A 21,471-nucleotide genomic window follows, 5' to 3' on the forward strand; every position below is an offset into this window, starting at 1 on the left:
TTCAACCTTCTCCGACTTACCATAAGGAACGAGTTGAGATTCATTCGCCGTAGTACGGCATTTTCCATCTGGGATACGCGTAGAAAGATCCGCAACAGCTCTTTCTCCTTCTCGAGGTTCGCCAGCAACAGGCTGGCCGCACCCTGCCGCACACAGTAGCTCTCAAACGCGTGCAGCATTGGGGCCGCCTCCAGGAAGATCTTGCCGATGTTCACCGTCAGCAGGTCATCGTCGCCCTGCTCGTTCGCAATGTCCAGCGCATCGCGCATCCGTTCGGCCAAGAACTGATTGTTCTCCAGCAGTTCTTCCACGTTCAAAAAGATTGCAGAGAGCTGATCCTGGTTGAGCAGTCCGGCCACCAGCATTGGCTGGTAAAACTCCTCGAGTATGATCTGCAAATCCCGTCCGTACTTTTCCTCCGTCTCAACGATCTCCGTAATGATCTCTTTCCGCTCGGCCCGCTTCTTACCACACTTGCGACAAACGAGTGGTGCGTACATAACGCCCGACTCAGTTACTTGCGTCTCCACTGGACCGTCACAATCCTCGCACAGGTGGATCGGTGTGATCTTGGTGAGTAGTGAGGCAGAGGCTGGATTTTGCCACCGGCTGCGGGAAGTTTTGCTCGTCTCCGATCCAACGCCCGAATCGTTGCGTTCGATCTCGGCAGACGCTTTACTACTTCTGCCATTGCTGATCGTCGCTGGCGAGAGGGATGTGTCCTCACTCGAATCACTAATGCCCGAAAGGTGACTGAGCCGACTGCTGATGTCGGATATCTGTCGCTGATGGTGCCGCAGTTCCGTGATCGGTTCCGATTCTTCCTCCTCCAGGATGATGTCATCACCGGCAGCACCGAATTGGAACCCGTACGTACCATCCTCCTGTACGATGCCACGCTCCTTTGCGTCCACAAGGTACGAAAGGATATCGTACTTGGAGGCACCCTCAAAGATGGACCGTGCGTTTCGTTGCTTCTCCAGATCCACGTCATCGATCGGTGGCGCTGTCAGTGGCAAGGGTGGCGGTATATCATTAATCTCCTCGTAGATCGGATCCCCGTTCAATCGGATCGATTCGTAGTGATGATCGTCATCATCGTTCGTTGTGTTGATTTCAATCTCCGAAAGCGTTGCGTCTACCAACATCTGATAGAACTTACTGCGAGACGAATTCGCGTCATCGTCCACCGTCAGATCACTGCTACAGCTTTGATAACAATCGCTCAAATCACCCAACTGATCAAACTCCATCAGTTCGTATGCAGCGGCTGATCCGTAGCTGTTGCCAGAGCTAACACTGCTCCGTTTGCTACCGTTTTGGATCTCCGGAATTTTAACCGCTGAAGATGACTGAGTAGAAGTGTTGGCCAGCTTGCTACGTTCCTCCTGTATCTTTAGCAGCGATTGTTCGATCATCTTCGACACATCATCTTCATCTTTGGTACCGCTCATGTCCAGTCCGTTGCGTGATTCCTTCAGTCGGAGCAGTGAGTTTTCGATTAGCTTTGCAATCAGATCGTAATCCAAGCCTTCGGACAGCTGACTAAGGGAGGGATCTTCTAGCAGCTTGGCGATAAAGCTGTTCCGACACACCTTCGCTTGTAAGCTTGTAGAGGATTGTTCCGCACTAGGCTTCATTGAACGCCGAAGCACAACCGGTGTCGGTGTAAGATCCACCAAACATTGTTTGACTGCCACCTGTTGTTGTTGTTCGGTGTCTTGATTTACATCTTCACCTGCAGTCGGTGGATCTTTGGAGTCATTGCTTTCACTAGGAACTTGTGCGATCGGTGTGATGCTCTCGGGTGTTGTGACTGACTGTGAGGAGGGAACGTTCTCTGAAGATGAGGAAACCGTCTTACTGTGTTCACTAAAATCCAAATTGATCAAAGTGCGACCATTGCTGCCAGTAACGCTACTTGCCCCAATAGGTATAATAGACGTTCCGGTAGTAACGGTCAAGATCTCATCTTCTCTGCCCATCGAAACAACCGTTCCATTCGTAATCTGCTCACCGTTCTTCACCCCAACATCATCTCCTTTCCCCAAACTAGCTCTCCCACTCGTATCTGACCGGTTTGATGATTTACTTGCCCGACTTTCCAACGTGGACGTTGGCGAACTCACACTAATAGTGATCGTGTTCGATGCCGTTTGACGTATCTCGTTGGTCGGTGAGCACAGCACACTCCCATCGTTTACTACCACCGACGATTGGTAGATCGGTGTATCACTAGCGCCATCGACGTTCACGGTCGAATAGCAATCGTCGCCCGTGATCATGATGGACGTTTTCTTCTGATAGTGTTCCTCCTCCGGTTCCGGATCGTGACGAATTTCGAGCCGGTGGATGGCTGCGCTCGAGGAAATTGGTGAGGAGGATGCGGACGAGCTGGCAAGCACCTGCACCACTGTACGGGATGAGGTCGAGGTGGAGCTGCTCCGATCACTACTCGAACGCCTGACGCCCGCCATCAGGCCGAAGCAAAAATCCTCGTACACGTTGTTGCTGGCAGTGGTTGGAGGACGAGTTCTGCTCGTGAGTGGAGGTGATGTACTTGCGGGAGACGATGATGATTTCCCTGGGCTCGAAGATACCAGTGGTGGTGGTGGAGGTGGTGGTAGTTTTGGTCGTGCCTTACCATTCTGCCCAACAGCCAACAGCAGTGAGGCTACGGAACCGATTGAAGAATCCGACGAGGTGGAGGATGACGTCGAAGAAGCTGTTTCATCTTCAAACGCTGTGCGAGAATCCGTTCGGAGTGTTCTCACACGTAGCGCCATCGTATCGTTAAACTGATCAACCCCCGGTCCAGTTCCGTTTGACTCACGCCCTTCGTAACCATTCGTCTTGGTAGGTGAAGATCTGTCACTAAAGCTCCGTCGAACGGGGCCGGTTCGTCGTTGGAACACGGTTGCGACCGCACTTGGTTTGGTACACGCTGAAATGGTAGAAACATGAGCAAACGGAAACTATTAGACACCAAACATTATTTCAATTTTAGCTCTACCCATCATCCCTGTCACCATCCCCCGTCCTCGCCCTGCTGGGACCGGACTAATTCAGTTCCAATTCCGTACATCGGTACACCAGTCGATATGCTAAAATCAGTAACATTAATTAGACCACACCAATATCGCACACAGCTCTCTACAGCTTCCCGTGTTCGTTCCGGGTCAGTACCGAATGCTGCACTGCTTCCAACACTAGTACACAAACCCCACCACTGCTGCGGCTAATGTTTGCTGCTGATTTGTACCTCTCGGACTTATTGGAGCGAATCAACATTTACTGCACCGGCACCCTAACAGGGCTGCAGGATATTGTGATTAACCTCCGGCACAGTTAGGAAAGTGCGGGCCAGGATCCATTCCCCTTTTTCATAGAACCGTGTCGCTCCGGTCGCCACTCTATCCCACCCTCCCGGAAGCAGCAGAACGTGTTTCAATATCCGGTTCGAAATGAGAACTGTTTGTTTGAGCCGGGGTTCTCTGTACAGGGCAGGCAGGTCTCGCACGGACCGAAAGTGAACAAATTTGATGAATGAATAATGAGCACGTGCCACTGTGCGATTGAGTTCGATTTGCGACAAGCAGTAATGAGCAGGTCGCAGGTGCTGTCAGGTACCGTGGAATGTGGCGAGCTGTGTGAAACAGCGGTGCAGTTGGTTTTTGCTTACGCTAGAAACTTTAGTGCTGTTTTGCCATCAACTTTTTGTAGTGAATTATACATTTTGCAATCGTACGAGAAGCTTACAGAGGCGCTGTTTTAGAAAATCCTACCTGTTCCATTTCGATGGAACGAGCGAGATGCGCGGTCTAAGGAACGGGCGAGAATGGCGGGCTGAGGAAGGAGAGAGAGGTGCGGGGTGAGGAGCGAACGGAAGGCTGTCCGAGTGGCATCTGTTTTGGCGACAATTGTCTGGAACGGCGGCACCCGCAATTGTTGTTCGATCTCATCGACACCGGCCAGAATTCCGCGAAACCCACCGTAGAATGCAAGCGGGCGGCTTGTGTGGTCGGACGGACCAGAGAAGCGAGGCAAGCGAGTTGCGGCTGTTCGCCGGACCACGTTAAGGGGGAACAGAGAGGGAATGAAGAGATAAGGAGAGAGTGAGAGAAGAGAGGGAATTATGAAATTTATTTGTGACCGAGTGGAGTGGGTCAGTCTGATGAAAACCGCGAATGAGTTAAGTCGCAACCAATAAAGTTGTGCGTACAGGATTACCGTGTTCAGTACATTGCGTTAGGTTATCCGCTGAGATATCACATTGGTCCTTCGAACTTCGGATATTGACCCTTTGTGCTTTGGATATCGGTAAAAATCGCATCATCATGACTCGAACGCCTCGGACGTCTCGCACTCCAACCGTAAAGCCGGCGCCACAACCCGGTTGGGTGGATGTAATTGTTGCTGTAAGGCCGCATGTGCACATGCGTGACCTTGCGTATGGCGAATTGATTCGCATAAGGGACAACATTGTGCAGGCGAAGGAAGAGGGAAAGGCGCTGACCGCGGTACAGTGCAAAGTGTTCGGGAAGAAGGCAGATAGTGCTTTAGAAGAACACAACAAACATTATGGTGAGATCATAAAACATGACGAAAGTGAAGTGCATGACGACAAGTTTAAGGAGACAGTGAAATTGCATGAGGAGGTGATGATGGAAATAGAAAGTGCATCTGAAGCCCTTGCGGCACAGTCCATTTCACCAAAAGCATTGATACCTGCTCCTAGCGTTTCGTCAGTGATTGTGAATGCTCCGCTTCCTCGGCCAATACCTTCGTTCAGTGGCAAGTATGAGGAGTGGGCGCGGTTTAAAACAATATTCAAAGATATTGTTGACAAAAGTAGTGAAGATTCGCGTATCAAGTTGTATCATCTTGAAAAGGCCTTGAGTGGTGAGGCTGCCAAGGTAATAGATGAGAAAACAATAAACGACGGTAATTATGAACGTGCGTGGCAACTGTTATCCGAACGTTATGATAACAAACGGCGTATGGTAGACTTACATATTAGTGGACTTTTGAATTTGAAAAAAGTGAATGAGGAAAGTTATGTAGGTTTGCGCGGTTTGGTTGAATCGGTTGAAAGTCACGTGGAAAATCTAAAGTATTTAGGTGAAAACTTTACTGGTCTGTCGTGTGCGATGGTGATACATTTGATAGCGAATGCGTTAGATATTGAAACAAAGAAACTATGGGAAGCGAGTGTCCCTAGAAACGAACTTCCTTGTTATGAAAAAACCTTGTGCTTCCTAAAAGAAAGAGTGTCGGTTCTAGAAAGGTGCCAAGGAAATGTTGCAGCGGGGCAAAGGGGACGTTTTGTTTCGAAAGGGCCCAGCTCAAGTGGTGTTACGCCTATGAGATCGAATGCAGCTACAACCGTGTGCAGTGTAGTTGTGTGTGAATTGTGTAAGGGTGCCCATGAAACGTTCAAGTGCTCTGAGCTGATGCGACTGCATGGAAAGGATCGGGAAAGTTTTATTAGATCGAAGCGTCTTTGCTTAATTTGCCTAAAACCGGGACATTGGCGAAATCGTTGCAAATCGCATTTGAAATGTAACAGGTGCCACAGACCACACAACACGGTATTGCATTGGGACAACGGTCCAGAACCGGTTTCAAGGGAACCCGAACAAGTGAGCGCGAGCCAGCATGTGAACAATACCGATGCGGCGGGAAGTATTGTTCTCTTGCAAACCGTCTTGCTTTACGCGGAATTACCAAACAAAGAGGTGTTGTTGTGTCGTGCGATGTTGGACAGTGGATCGCAAATCAGTTGTGTGACTGAAGCGCTTGCAACGAAATTAGGCGTAAATTTGGTAAACGTGAACGTACCGGTTAAGGGGATTGGCAACGTTGAATCTTCGGTGAAGAAAAAGTGTACTTTTACAGTGAAATCTCGGTGTAGTGATTTTGCTATGGACGTGACATGTTTTGTGTATCGTGAAATAACAGGTAGAATACCCTCTGTGTATTTCGATACGTCGAAGTGGAATTTGCCTGATAAATCGATGTTGGCCGATCCATATTTCAACAATCCAAGTTGTGTAGACATTTTATTGGGAATGGATTGTCTTTCGGAAATAATGGCATCTGGTTCAGTGAAATTGGCAAAAACACTTCCCATGATGACGGACACTCATTTCGGATGGGTGATAGGTGGACGTGTTGCGGAAATACACAAAGAGCGTGAGGTGTACACAAATGTTGTGACAAAAGAAAATTTGGAAACAATAGTGCAAAGGTTTTGGGAAGTTGAAGATGTGACAAGTGAGCGTTCCGTGAAGGTGGAAGACGAGATATGTGAAGAACATTTTGTGAAGACACATTATCGTGAATCCAGTGGCAGGTATGTTGTGCAGTTGCCTTTAAGGGAATCGATAAGCCAATTGTGTTGTTCGCGAAGTGTAGCGCTGCGTAGGTTTTATTTGTTGGAAACAAAACTGTTGAAAAATCCATCGTTACGTGAACAATATCAAGCGTTTATGAGTGAATACGAGGAGTTAGGGCATTGTAGAGTGGTTGATGAAAGTGAGGACGATGGCTCCGTGAAAAGGTGGTATCTGCCGCATCATGCTGTATTGAACCCGGCCAAGAACACTACCAAGTGCCGTGTGGTGTTCGATGCTTCGGCGAAGGTAAACGGCTTGTCTTTGAACGACGTTATGATGACCGGCCCTAAGATAAAGGTGGATCCCTGCGACAGCCCGCTACAACGAGTATTCTGGAGAGCTTCGCCGAATGAACAACTGCGTGTGCTTGAGCTTACCACGGTGACCTACGGAACGGCAGCAGCACCTTTTCTAGCAACGCGAACGTTGTTGCAGCTAGCGAGAGATGAACGAGAAGGTTTTCCCTTAGCCAGTCGCATTATTGAAGAGAATTTTTATGTCGACGATGGATTGTTTGGGGCAAATGATATCGAGACTGTCCATGCTGCACAAGTGCAACTCATTGAGGTGTTTAGAAAGGCGGGTATGACACTTCATAAATGGTCAGCGAATGATGAAAGGCTTTTGGAATCGATACCATTTGAAGATCGGGATGCTCTAACAAAAATCGGCGATTGTGAAGCTAACGAAATCATCAAAACGTTAGGTTTGATGTGGAATCCGATGAATGATGAATTTATATTTTTGACAAAGGTACCGTCTAAGGGCAGAACACCTACCAAACGAGAGGTTCTGTCTGCCATTGCAAAAATATTTGACCCATTGGGGCTTATTTCTCCAGTGGTTGTGTTGGCAAAGATTTTGATGCAAAAGCTATGGTTAGCAAGGTTGGACTGGGATGATCAAATTTCTGAGCCGTTGATAGAAGAATGGGATAATTTTTTGGAAGCATTGCCAACAGAAAATCAAGTTCGAATTCCTCGACATGTAGTAAGTACAAATGCAGTTTCATTAGAGATCCATGGATTTGCGGATGTTTCTTTGAAGGCATATGGAGCCTGCGTCTATATAAGATCAATAGAGAGGAATGGTGAAGCGCAATTGAGATTAGTGATCAGCAAATCTCGGGTTGCCCCTTTATCGAACGTGACAATTCCTAGAATGGAACTGCTTGCAGCTTCATTGCTTTGTCGTCTAGTGAAAAAGGTACTGGAAGCATTAAAGGATTTTAATTTCGAAACGATTAACTTGTGGTCGGATAGCCAAATAGTTCTGGCATGGTTGAAAAAGCCGATAGAGTGCCTGAATGTTTTTGTACGAAATCGTGTAGCCGAGATCAACGAGAACCGAGCGTTCATTTGGCGTTATGTTCGGACACATCAAAACCCTGCGGATGTTATATCAAGGGGTCAATCGGCGTCGCTACTGGTTTCAAATGAGATGTGGTGGAATGGTCCGGAGTTTTTACGTACTTGTGAGATACCAAATGTTTGCATCGATGAACTAAATGATGATGAAATTCCGGAATTGCGCAACGAGGTTATCTGCAATGTTATCGTACCGCTGAAAGTTCTCCCAATTTTGGAGAAATATGAATCCTTTAGAAAGACACAAAGAATACTTGCCTACATCGTGCGGTTCAAACAAAACACAAAGCGTCGCAAGGGCGAACGCATTAATGATCCAAACCCTACTATTCCCGAATTGCGAGAATCGATGCGTTGGATCATTAGAGCAATTCAGCATCAGGATCTACCGGAAGTAGTTTCGGCCGTAAAAAATAGCAAACCGTTGCAACGTTATCAAGACCTTAACCTTTTTTTGGATGGTGAGTTACTGCGGGTAGGAGGTCGTATAAGACATGCAAATCTGGCTTTTGGAAACAAGCATCAACTTCTTCTTCCAAATCGAAATGTGATTACACATCGTTTAATTGCAACAATTCATCGTGAAAATTTGCACGTCGGGCCATCTGGAGTGATTGCGATTCTTCGTCAGCAATTTTGGGTTGTCAATGCGCGATCAACGGTTCGAATGGTTCTGCATAAATGCATTACCTGTTTCCGAAGCAAGCCAACTACTTTGGAACAACAGATGGGTGATTTTCCTAGCTACCGTGTAACAGCTGCTCCTACCTTTCAACGAGTTGGGCTTGACTTTGCTGGGCCAATTATGCTGAAATCCGGTATACGTCGTGTTGCGGCAATAAAGGGATACATATGTGTATTCGTGTGTATGGTGACTAAGGCGATCCATTTGGAAGCAGTGGAGGACTTATCAACTGGTGCCTTTCTCTCAGCTTTGAGACGATTTGTATCAAGAAGAGGAATACCTGAAGAAATCTTCAGTGATAATGCGACAAATTTTGTCGGAGCAAAAAATGAACTACGAGAGCTGTATGAGATGTTTAGGAAGGAGGCGACAGGCCAAGGCATTTTCCAGTATTGCCAAGAAAAGGAGATCGTATGGAAAATGATACCCCCTGGTGCCCCTCACTTTGGAGGAATCTGGGAGGCAGGGGTCAAGAGTGTTAAGAGTGTACTGAAGAAGATTTATAAATCTGCATCTCTAACAATAACTGATTTTAGCACGCTTCTATGCCAAATTGAAGCCATCTTAAACTCAAGGCCATTGTATGCTCACTCAAATGATCCTAACGATTTGGAATGCCTTACTCCAGCTCATTTTACAATTGATCGTCCCTTGATTGGAGTTGCAGAACCATCCTATTTAGATATGCCTGAAGGTCGCTTGAATAAATGGCAGAGAATCCAACAACTGCGGCAGCAATTCTGGAATAGATGGCAAAGGGAGTATTTGTGCGAACTGCAAACTAGATACAAGTGGACCAAAATAAAGGACAACGTAAAGGAGGGAGCATTGGTTCTAATAAAGGAGGATAATACGCCCCCGCAATTGTGGAAGCTGGGACGCATTGCAAGGGTGTTCCCGGGCGAGGACGGATTGATCCGGGTAGTGGATGTGAAGACAAGGAGTGGTGAGTTTAAACGTCCTGTTCATAAATTAGCTCTTCTTCCAGTTATAGATCCGTAGCATCAACCTGGCCGGGAGGATGTTCCATTTCGATGGAACGAGCGAGATGCGCGGTCTAAGGAACGGGCGAGAATGGCGGGCTGAGGAAGGAGAGAGAGGTGCGGGGTGAGGAGCGAACGGAAGGCTGTCCGAGTGGCATCTGTTTTGGCGACAATTGTCTGGAACGGCGGCACCCGCAATTGTTGTTCGATCTCATCGACACCGGCCAGAATTCCGCGAAACCCACCGTAGAATGCAAGCGGGCGGCTTGTGTGGTCGGACGGACCAGAGAAGCGAGGCAAGCGAGTTGCGGCTGTTCGCCGGACCACGTTAAGGGGGAACAGAGAGGGAATGAAGAGATAAGGAGAGAGTGAGAGAAGAGAGGGAATTATGAAATTTATTTGTGACCGAGTGGAGTGGGTCAGTCTGATGAAAACCGCGAATGAGTTAAGTCGCAACCAATAAAGTTGTGCGTACAGGATTACCGTGTTCAGTACATTGCGTTAGGTTATCCGCTGAGATATCACACTACCAATATGGAAAATGTATTAAAACTTATTGAAGTTGCTCTGTAAGGTTTCCGATAGTTAATGTTGTATTTTAAACTGAGAACTTTTGTTTGGGAACCGTCTCACGACGGCCATCTAATGGCTTACTAGATTTGTTGATACCACGTCAATCAGGATATTCATTCCTCACTACAGAAGAACGCTTTGGGTAGGATTTCAACCGCAGTCTTGCCTTGTGAAGTCCTTTCGATGGCGGTTCTTTCACCGGACCAGACCCCTATATTCCGTTATTGCTGATATAAATTATGTGGCACACACATAGTGGCACACATAAGTCGTCTGAGCCAATGAATGGTGGACGTGAGCTACTAGGTCACTAAGCTAGTAGAAAGAAGGAATAGTTTATTTGATTTTGTAACAAATCTGTAAATTAAATTGCTTTATTTGAAAATTGGTTCTGTTTTAAAACTCTAATATCATGACATAGCTCTACAAAACAGCCACACCAGTAACAATGTAACACAGCATCCAGTTCAGCTTCCTTTACAGCTTCACTTCCCTGCCTCTCCCGTCCTCTCGCCTTTTTCCGTAATCCACCACAATTGTTGCATGGAAAATTGCATCGTGATAAAGTACGAGTCGTCCCCACTGTATTCCAGGTTCAGTGCAGTACAATCTATTTGCAGCTCTTTTCTCTTGCAACTGCTGCGGATGCGTGTCTTACAGATTCGAGGAATAACTTTTTCCTTCCCTTCAATTTTCACACCGCTATACCAGTCTTCCGCAAACCGGTACCGCAATACCCGGAGAAAACAATCCGTCGAGCTTGTTGCAATGATGAAAAGCACGAACCAAGCGTTTCCGGCCTTACAGCAAGCATAAGGTGCAGTCGCCGTCCCACGAATTTTATTCCCCGCTCCTGCTGCTTCCTTGGTGACAACGCGAACAATAATCGGGTACCAACCAGCACCGTTTCGCTAAGGTCGTTCCGAAGACAAACGTTTGTTTGTCGAATTTCTTATCGTTATCTTCACCAGCAAACGAAAAGCTCAAAGGTACGCCTTCACATTCGTTTCCGCTCGTTGTGAGATTATCTCCGACATGGGATTGTCATCCGGGACATCGGGTGCCGGGTGCCTTCATCGGGCAAAATCGTCGCAGTTTGTATCGTCGTTAAGGGACGCTCTTGCACATGTGCGTTCACGGTACAAAAGTTCACGGGCACGGATACGTTCCCACACCCGGGGAACGAATCGTAATCAAAGCTCATATGTAAATACTCGTACTAGCAGCAGCAGCAGCAGCGGCACTTCCGATCACCCCAATCCGAATCCGGGGTACGGGTTTCGCATAAATCAGAACCCCTTTCGATAGTTCTTCCCTGCCATCTCGGGGGAGATTTTTCGTTCCCTTCAGATAACAAGACTCAACTCATGGGACAACAGACGACGATGGAGGTTTATCGTAACTTGTTTCATAGTTGCAAGGGATTTGCTCCGGTGTACCCAAATCGCACCAATTCGATCTATCGAACACATTTGGCATTACACAACCGTTCAGGCGAGAAAACGGATCTCAAGAAACGAGATGCTCGTTGTGTTATGTCCCTTTTTTTCTGCTACTTGTAACTTTCCAACTACAATGTCGCACACACAAACACACACGCAACAGGACATTGGGACGGGGATGTGTCCCAATCGTGTTATTTTATTTCTTTTGCCTTCCCGTGATTTATGTGAATGCTTCAAAAACCTGGCAAAAATCTCGTTTCGCCCCCCAAGATCAGGCCCTCAAAATCCCAGCCAGGAAACAGCCAACTCCCAAGGGCATTTTGCCATCAGGTGAGGATGCTCTGAGCAAACCGAGACGGGGTCGACGTAAAATATTTGCCATAATTTCACTTTTCCCAAGTTCCACCGAAAAGCCTCCTGCTTTACTTTGGCCAGAAAAGAGCAAGAGCCAAGTAAAAGTATAAAATGGTAGCTCTAAAAATCCCGGAACACACTGTACCCGCCATCAAACAACAAACCAAGGCAAGGGATGGCTGAGCACAGCAAAGGTTTTTGTACCCGTCGTATGTTGCGGTGCAAATAATTTCGACAAATTTTTCATTCCTCACCGACTTTCAAGCGGTTCAGCAGCTTTTCCAACAGCTTCTGCACTAGGTACTAGCGTGCGATAGGCAAAATTTCCAATCTTTCCTCCCCCCCTCCCTCCTTCCGTTCCCCAAAGAGTTCCTTCCCCTGGGCAGGCTTTCGCTCGATCTGGTTGAGCTTTTAAACGAGCAAGGTTAGGGAGTTAAGTTCGCTACGGAAGATTTTTGCTAGCGAATGATTGCTGACTTCTTTTGGTACGCCTTGGGGAGGAGGGGGGGGGGGGGAGAGGGAAGTGAAACTCATGGGGAAAAAGGTCAAGGATTTATCGTAACAAGGATCAATGGCTTATCGGACCGGTGCTGTCAGTTGTGCTTTTGCTGTGTGCAGAGTAGCAGCTTCCAGATTTTGCTGCTGAAGATAGCCATTTTGGGATTATGATTTTTTTTTGTGTTTGTTGTACGCAGGGGTAAGTCAAACGGATTACATTTTTTCATGCTGTTTTTGATTGTTTTTGTGTTGCGCTTGAGAAGCAACACATGTAGCATATGGAAATTTTAATAGTACAAAAGGAAGACTACGCAACGTTCTAATGCCCTTTTCTTGTAAGACGCCTGATTGGAATCGGAATATCACTTGTGAGCGGGAGTAGACTTTTGGCCTACAATTTTATACGTTATTCGAACTCTAACTCAAGTACAATGTTAACTAAGTTTACTTAAGGGCGTCCCGGTGGCATAGGGGTAAACGGCGCCGGTCTTCGAACGGCAGGCTGGGGTTCAAATCCCATCCAGACCGTCCCGCTGCAGTGAGAACTTGACAATCCAACTACGTGGTTATCGGCAAGTCTAGTATACGCCATTCGATTGCTCGCGTGACCTTTAGATGGTCGAAAAAGCCAAAAAGAAGAATACTTCAATATTGTTTTCCATGTCTCCAAACAAATACATCTCTTGTTTTAATCATTAAATTTTTTTTCCTTCTGAACGACTGTGCTATTTAACCCAAAACGTGTTTATGAAGGTATCAATTCAGTCAACTCCTCCGATTGAGTATTCAATTTCAATTCCAAAAAAACAACTACTTCCCCTAAAAGCGCACACCGGCACACATCCCTAGCATGGGCACGCGTTTAGACACATGCACCCAAACCGAAAATCGATCGAGTGCATCGATTTGGCACAAAATAGCACCAAAACCACTGCAGCGATTAATCGCACCATCTTGTTCAAGCATACTCCACGGGGTACAGCTGTGTACAGCTTCGGGAACGATATGGCGCTTACCCGGTGACCAACGTCGCCGCTAACGCACACGCACCGGCACACAAACACACGCCTGTCCATACCGTGCGCCCGAATAATGGGAACGCCCGAAGCGGATCCATGTCGGCGCTGGATTAGCATAAACTCTAATTCTATATAATTAGCGGCCATCAAGTTCAGCGGACTATAACATCAATCGTCCGGCGAGGTTGGTTGGTCAGGTTGGTCGTGTCCCATGTCCATGCCCTCGCATCGGTGCGTTCGCCCTGGCGTCCGTACGCTGCCAATGCTCGTTTTGTCGCGTTGAAGAACCGCATCCAGGTACCGACCGTCCGAAACGACACTGCACATCTTTTGCGCACCACACCGTGGGACAATGCAAATATTTTGGCCGAACGGAACATGTGCGGGAAAAATGACAAGCATAATGGGGCGACATTTATTTTATGTCGAATCAATTTTGCTACCGGCGCAGTACCGGGTGGTGTTGCCGATCGTACCAGGTTGCCAACGCGTGGATGTGTGGCAGAAGAGCGAATCTCCAACAGCACGAATTAATGAATTTGTGAACCGATCGTTCCGTTTCGACGGACCTTCCCTCGTACCGGGGTTGGGCGTTTGGGGGTAGCGCCAAGTACTCACCATGCCGGAAGAAACATGGCAACCATTGTGGTGGTGGTTGCTGCTGGTCGTAAAAAGGCTACGGCTTACGGAACGCATCGATCGGTTCTTGCCTCGTTTTCCGCGCCCGTTAGCTTAGATGTGAATTATTTTAATCTACGAAGAAGCATTTGAATATGCAAAAGCTTTTCAATGCTTAATTTAACGGCTATCAATGTGATTAAAAGCAATTGAGTTATGGAATTGAATGTTATTCAAATGGAGTTTCTCAGACTCTGAACAAAAAACGTTGCAAGTCTCGTTCTAAAACGTCAACAATGCGCTTTAAATTAGACTCACTTTAAAATACCCGAAAATTCTGCAGTAAAAGTAAATTTCTTGCAAATTGTGAGAACATTCAACGTTTTTAAATATATTTGCCAAATCGAGTGGGTTTACTTATGTTGTGTAAACATCAATCTGCATCGAGGAATCCCCAAGTCGAACCCAACACAAATCTAAATCCTGAACCCAGCACATCACAACAACGGACAAGCCGAACAAAATCGTACCGAATACTATCGTCTGACATTCAGCACCACTCTAACAGACACTAATTGCCAATCATTCAATCAACCTCGAAACCAAACCGACATTGACGCCAAAGGACGAGAATAAGCACTCGTTTTGCTTCCCATCGCACATACTTAAAAGAGTGTCATAGGTGTAAATTATCCAATTAGTCATACTTCTGATCGGCCTAGGCGAAAGGAGCCCTTGATCGGATTTCCGAATGGATGGTTTATTCAATCTCTTTGGCCTAAATTCCGTACGACAGGATGGAAATTGAGTGTGGTAATTTCGAACGATAACGATGTACGGTGTGTTTGTGTTTGAAAGGAATCGAAAAGCTGTCTAACTATCTAAGGTGTCGGATTTTTTTTGCTTCCCTACGGTTGACTGGAACTTTCTTCAACTGTTGGTAAATATTGGATCGTTGGAAATAGTAAGGTTTTGGTATGGTGAGCGATAGGTGAAGATATACTGCTTTATTTACAGAATCAGAATCGATCAGAAGTTTTACAAAGAATAAACAGAGCATTTCCTAGACGGGAAAGTCATTTATGGCTCTATAAAGCTGATTGGAATATTGACGTTAAGCTTCTCTTCAGCACTTACTTCCCCAAGCTCTACGGTTAAATTTCGGAATTGCTCAGTCAGGTGATTTTATTGCAAATAATTATTTGCAGCTAAGAATCTTAGAATGAGCTTCTGCTTCGCTCGAAATAAAATGAAATCTCAGTTGCTTATAACGCTTCTTCTTAGACGGACTTACCCTCATTAGTGCCATTTGATGCCTTCGTTGCAATCGGTAATGGTGCTGGCAACAGTATCACTTTAGCAGGTTCTTCAGTCTCCTCCAGTGTAGACACACCGCTTGGTGGCGTTGATTCCTTTTTGCCGAATGTTTTCAGCTCAGTACTGTTCGTGGGTGAAGGTTTCGTTTCGGATTCTTCCTTCGCCACACCATTTAAGATTTCTGCGGCAGATTCTAGCGCTGGAGCTACCTCCGTAAAAAGCATCTGAGCGAACAGTCGATCGTCATCGTGAATGATTTCATTCTCAACCAAGAAATGAACCTTCTTTCGTCCACTGGCCGATGTTGTTGATTGGGCCGAGTCCGGTGAACTGTCGGCAGTAGTGATCGCCACCATAGGGAACGGTGTTGGCAAGTAGAACTGTGAGCCAGAGTTTCTCTTGTCCGTACTGTTCCGCGCACTGATAGTACCATTCTTCCCGAACGTGGTTCCCTCCTCCGTAACGCTTCCGTTGGTGGTGAGTTTTGCCAGACGTTGCACGAGCGTGTGATTTAGCCGGATCGTATCATACCCCGGTGCACTCGAATCCTTTTCCACCGTCAGCGACGTGGACGTCCCCGATGGCATTGAGGACGGTCGTTTGAGGATCGATTTTATTGCACTTTGCGCCACCGCCGGATCAGTTGAGATCGGTGACGACGGAAGGGATCGGCTGTCGTCTTCTTTGGTTACCACATCCTGCTTTTTCGACCGTGGTGGTCGTTCGGGTGTACCGGCCAGCACCGGTGTAGGCTGCTCGGTACCGTTCGCTTCCATCTCTACCGACGGTATCTCAACCGGATCGTACACAAACTCATCGACATCGTCGTACACGGGTGCACCGGACACGCTGGTGCCCGAGTCATCGAACAGCTTGATTCTTTGGCCATTGATTGCCGCGATACTGTTGGCCGGTGGATTGTACCGGTTGGCGTACAGTGTGTCGAGGATGTTTTCGTACTTTTGCGAGTGCAGATCAAACTCGTCACCGTCGGGCGAGAACTCGTTGAGCATACCACCTCCCGCACCACCTCCGAGACCACTCAACGAGATCAGATCATACGGATTCACGTCACACCGCAGGATGGATTTGCGGTTTTGGCTGGGGTTCGTTGTTGGCGGATGTCCCTCATCCAGCAACTCTGCATCACGTTCCGGCTCACCAACCCAGCAATCCTGAAACGATTGCTCCATCTTGCCGCTAGTGCGGCCTCCAACGCGTGATCCATTCTTGCTGAGTGACGGTGACGGAGATCTTGCCGCCGATCCTCGCTTTCCTCCAGCGTTGCTCCCACTACGTCCACGCGAAGGACTTGTACTTTTCGCACGGCCTCTAAGCTTTTCCTTCAGACTACTCTTGACCGACTTTGAACTTCCACCGCCACCAGCACTATTCTCCGTTGGTTGCGTTAACCGCGAGCGACGCATAAAGTCATACGGATCCGGGTTACCATTCCCCAGAATCGTTGGGCGAGCCTTTTTGCCGTAAGTTGTCGCTAGCTTTACCGTGCCAGCACTGGAGCGGATCGGTGGAGGTGCAAGATAGGTGGCACCGGATGTGAGCCGCACCGTGCCACCGATCGGAGCTAGCGGCAGCCGAGATCCCTTACACTTTTTGCATACGCTCGCCTTTTTTATTTCTCGCTTCGTTCCGGATAGATACTCCGGACAGCAGCAAATCAGTACGGCCACTTCCGGTGGTGGGGGTGGAGGGCAGTACATTGCCGACAGGTGGGGATGATGTGGATGGTGGGGTGACATTGCCAAGGATGGTGGCATTCCACGCATCGTCCCGTACACCCATGTTTCCGCGTACTTCATCGTGACCAGCTGATGCACATTGGCGTGTGCGGACGCGTTGGTTCCGTTCGAGAGCGATGCGGGACCGTTGCTGCTGAAGTCTAGCGATGGGTCATAGCCACGGGTACCGTACGGTACCAGGGCAGAACCGGCGCTTGCAGTTCCGTTGTGTGAACCGTTCTGCTTGTCTTCTGCAGTGGGAGTTGACTTGCTAAGCTTAAGGCGCTGGCCCCATGTTTTTTTGCTTTTGTCTGGGGTGGGCTTCGGAATCTGTGAAGTAGCGAGAAGAAAAGGAGAATAGTGTTGTTATTGGTGACGTTGAATAGTTTAATTCTATGTTTGACTCAATGAGACTGAATGTGATGGAATTTCTCTTCTGTTATATGAAGATACTTTAAACCTTTACACAAATAAATGTATAAATCTCAAACACAAAACCACCGTAGGACGAGGGATATAATCCTATCTGGATCGTTTCGCTGCTGTGACTAACTATCCAAAAAGCCTTTGGATGGCCAGCATCTAGCAAGTAACTTTTTCTTACAAACATAAAAGTTCAACCATTGCCTAAGCTTTCTACTTCATCTAGAATCGAGTGAGAACACTTTCCATATGTGTGTCTAAAGAACTAGTAACAAACAAACATAAGAAACCCGGATCAATGCATGTGCAAATTTCTCAATTTCCACCCCTTTTTTCTTCGACAAAACGAAATCAAATTCCTTCGTGCAGCAATCGACTACCGAAGCGATCCTCCCCCCGAGCGCCTGAGGATTTTCTCACAAAACGTTACGCCTTCGCACATTCAATTTCCCGGGTTCTTTATTCTTTCACCACAAGCAAGCGGCGGCTTCCGGTCACGTATAGCCCGGTTACCCGTGGTTCGGTAAAAATCTGCACTGATCCTTTGCGTGAGCGTGAAAAGTTCGGAAAAAACTGAAGCTTTTCGTTATGCACATCAGGCCTGACGACTGGTCGGGATCTCACACCAATCGCTTGACGCACAAGACTGGTGAAAGCAAGTGGGAAGGTGATATTTGTTTGCTCCTCGGGTCTAAAGTCTAAACTACGGGTTTGCTCAACTTCAATAAGGCAATGTCGGGTTGAGTGTGGGAAAGCGCTTCCCACTGCGTGCTTCCGTACGGACGGTGATGATTTTTGTTGCCAAGAAGTCACGATGCTGGTTAGAGTGTTCATTTCGATTTTGTTAGCCACATAACCTCAAAAAGCCAGAATTCTTAAGTCGCCAGGATCGGGTTTTACGGAGGATCAAATCACACCCAAACGGTTGTCAAAGTGTCTCCAACGCGGCACGTACTATACCATCCACGCGGTTATGACCCACGACAAAAGACGATTTTTGTGGTTTTCCCTCCTATGCTGCGTACCACCCACCATCAGACTACACCGGGGCTTCAGGTGGTGAGGAGGGGGTTAGAACCTGCGTCAGGAAACTCTTGGTAAAACAGTACGGCTCGTGTGACTTGCGGGCAATGAGAATTTGCATCGATTCTTCGGAACATTGATCCGCCGTCCGGGCTACCACATCAAACTTTACGAACTGAATCTCGTCGTAAAATGTGGTTCGAAAACTCCCACCAATATGGATTCTCCGTGCCCTTTTTGGGCAGATTTGGAGGGGAGGAGAAAATTGGTACGGTTCCTTTTTTGCATTAGATTGCTTCAGTAAATGAACACGGCGGTACGGCGCTGCTGGGCTGTTGCTACTGCCCGCTCTAGGTTTAAAACTGATAGCGATTTCACGTAAAACAAAGCAATTTGCGTAAGTTAGCAACGTTATGCTTCGGTTGCTAAGGCGAGAGGAAGCTGGAGAGTGCAGAACAATGGAGCGATCATTTCTCCACCCAAAGGTAGAACAGTGGAGCTAGGAGTTTGTCCTTTGCGGCAAAGTAAATCTAAATAGTATCGATTTCAACACCACCAGCACCCCCCGGAAAGTGTCATGTTTGATTTTCTCATTTTCTCACTCCCTTCCCAGCCTTCTGTTCCATCTTCTCCATCTTCCGGTGCAGCCATACCAACAAACGAGGACAGTTTTCAATTTTCCGCCCAAAGGAATATACGCGTTACGTTCGGTGGGCGCGAAGCCCTACGAAATGGAATTTCCGATTTACGGCATCGCGAGTTCCGCGTTATTTGTGCGTGTGTGTGTGCGTGTGCGAATGCCTGCTCCGGCACTGCGGATTATGGCGATAATCTTGGTGGAGCTTTATGAGAGTATTTACACATGATTTTACGACCCACCCGTACCCGGCATTCACTGCCAGAATCCGCCGGCGCTGTTCCTTAGTGTTGTTCTCAGCCGTTGCGCCGTATTGTCGTGCTCCACTCCACCCATCCCCACTGAAAAATCAACCGGGAATTATGAGCTGAGAAGCACACGCAGGAAGAAGCGCCACGGTGACATCCGCTACATTTATTGCATTTAATGCCAACCGCAACGCACGCGACATGATTTCGCTTTTTTGAGCGTTGTGAGTGGTGGTTGTGGTTTTTGAGCGTGACATGCGAACTTTGCTATATGTATGTTTCGGTGAAGCTTATTAAATCAGACTTTGGCATGTACTTTGCGGACAGAGTTGGGCAAAGGACTTATGAGCAGTTGATTTCCTCCGTGGGTGCCAGGGCACATCCGAAATTCAACGTGTATGTTTTGTTCTGGTTAAAGCGTGCTGTCGTTATTTTTTATGATCGTTTAGTATTTCATTAGTTAGTGCATAAATGAACTAAGGGTGGTTCAGTGGATTTTCGAAGATTTTCAGAAAAAAGGATTTCATTTCGTGCCTCAAAGATTAAATTTCTCATAACCAATAGTTGTGATGAATAAAGACAAACAATTCCTTCAACGAATTTTATTTCAAAACTTCCCTATTTCATCTCTCCCTTTCCCAAAAACGCTACATCTGAGCAAAATCATACCATGAAGCCTACATCTCACGTAATTCCGGTGAAAAACGAAGAAAAATACCTTACAAAATAACCTTATAAGAAAGGCGCACAAGTAAAGCACAGGTTGCGAAGGAAAAGAAGCGATCGTAATACCAATAAACGGTTTCAAATGAGACTCAACCTTGCGCTTAACTTCAAGAGAAAAAACAACCCACACACAACCCCGAAATTCCTCACTTGGTTCCGCTTATTTGCACCGGAAGCACTCATAAGTTCCGGCCGTTTGGTTCCAGTTAACCTTTTCCGCTTGGTCCGATTTAGCTTCTGCTGTGTTTCTACTGTTACATACCCATCCCTGTGCTATGTTGTCTTTAAAGCAGTACAAGTAAAAGAAGTAGAAGAAGGTGTTGCACACACACAACAACGTACAGACAAACCTCAAACATAAACGGTTCGTTTCCGAAGATCGGATAGTGGTGTGTGATCCTATTTCCATATGGATTGGTTCAATTTCAGCGTACGGTGCGGGCGAAGGAGTTATGATACGGTGTATGGATTCAATCTACCGCAGCAAAGTCCAGCAAAAAGGAGCAAAAAATATTTTCCTTTTGGCACGAATTGGGAAGAAAAAGCTGGATCCAGTTGAAGAGCAGGTTGATCGAAAAGTCAAAAAGGAGATGGTGAAGGATCCAGTGGCGTATTGAGATTTATTGAAGCGAGACGATGCAATGAGAAATTATTACGATTGACGCTGTGAAGTTTCGTGATGATAGTGGTTGAATGTTGAAAGTGTTGAAAGTTGGGCATGTTTGAATGGGATGAATATTAAAGAGTGGCTTCAAAAAGTGTATTGCGATTGAGTGGAGTATTTGTAGCGATTCACGTTTTATTTTCTGTTCATTGCAATGGCAGTGGCGGATAAAAGAGTTTGGAGGGGTGGTTTCTTCCCTTTCACAGGAGGTTCCCTAACTCATGAGGCTCTGACGGGGCCTGGCTGACGAGGGCCCCTCCTCTTAGTCGACTAGGCACCACCCTGTTCGATGAGGCCCCCTGGTCGACGAGGCATCCATGATCGGCGAGGCCCCGGGTGCCGTCACCTCTGCCCATAGGATAACCTGCTACTGATTGGAGGCGACCTATAAGTCCTTTCCTCCCAGCCCCAGTTTCATCGGAGGTCCAAACCCCGTTTGATGGCAGGACAGAAGTACAACTAGTTTCCCCAAAATTTAAACTCCTGCAGTCCAGAAGAGCCTAACAACTTACGAAATGCACGATATATCCTTGATACGACCAGTTCTAATTCTCTACGAATCCTCTACGTCGTCTACGAATCCTGGGTTATGCAAACAGAGGACACAAATTGACCAAATAAAAGAAACGATATCGAGTAGATTTAAGTAATTATAAGGATATTAGATTAGCCTATTACACTATTAGATTTTCTCTTACGGTTCATGCTTGACTCGTCTCATTCGTTGAAGAGTTAGTTGGAAACTATCAAAGAG

The 21,471-nt window shown here is 47.0% G+C and overlaps 3 protein-coding genes across 3 annotated transcripts in view; 1 reads left to right on the forward strand and 2 right to left on the reverse strand.

The window, feature by feature from the left end:
• Positions 1–21,471, forward strand: part of LOC126563129 (coatomer subunit zeta-1) — a 558,371-nt gene that overhangs the window by 320,515 nt on the left and 216,385 nt on the right. The gene's annotated exons all lie outside the window — the stretch shown is intronic.
• LOC126561377 (trafficking protein particle complex subunit 11) overlaps positions 1–21,471 on the reverse strand; it is a 411,048-nt gene that overhangs the window by 268,338 nt on the left and 121,239 nt on the right. The gene's annotated exons all lie outside the window — the stretch shown is intronic.
• Positions 1–21,471, reverse strand: part of LOC126561302 (uncharacterized) — a 60,030-nt gene that overhangs the window by 1,378 nt on the left and 37,181 nt on the right. The window contains exons 3-4 of the mRNA XM_050217357.1: positions 15,235–17,326; positions 21–2,944 (exon numbers count right to left, since the gene is read on the reverse strand). Of these exons, the coding sequence (XP_050073314.1) occupies positions 21–2,944; positions 15,235–17,326 (5,016 nt within the window). The remainder of the gene's footprint in view (positions 1–20; positions 2,945–15,234; positions 17,327–21,471) is intronic.

The sequence above is a fragment of the Anopheles maculipalpis genome, chromosome 3RL, assembly GCF_943734695.1.
Source record: "Anopheles maculipalpis chromosome 3RL, idAnoMacuDA_375_x, whole genome shotgun sequence".
NCBI lineage: Eukaryota > Metazoa > Arthropoda > Insecta > Diptera > Culicidae > Anopheles > Anopheles maculipalpis.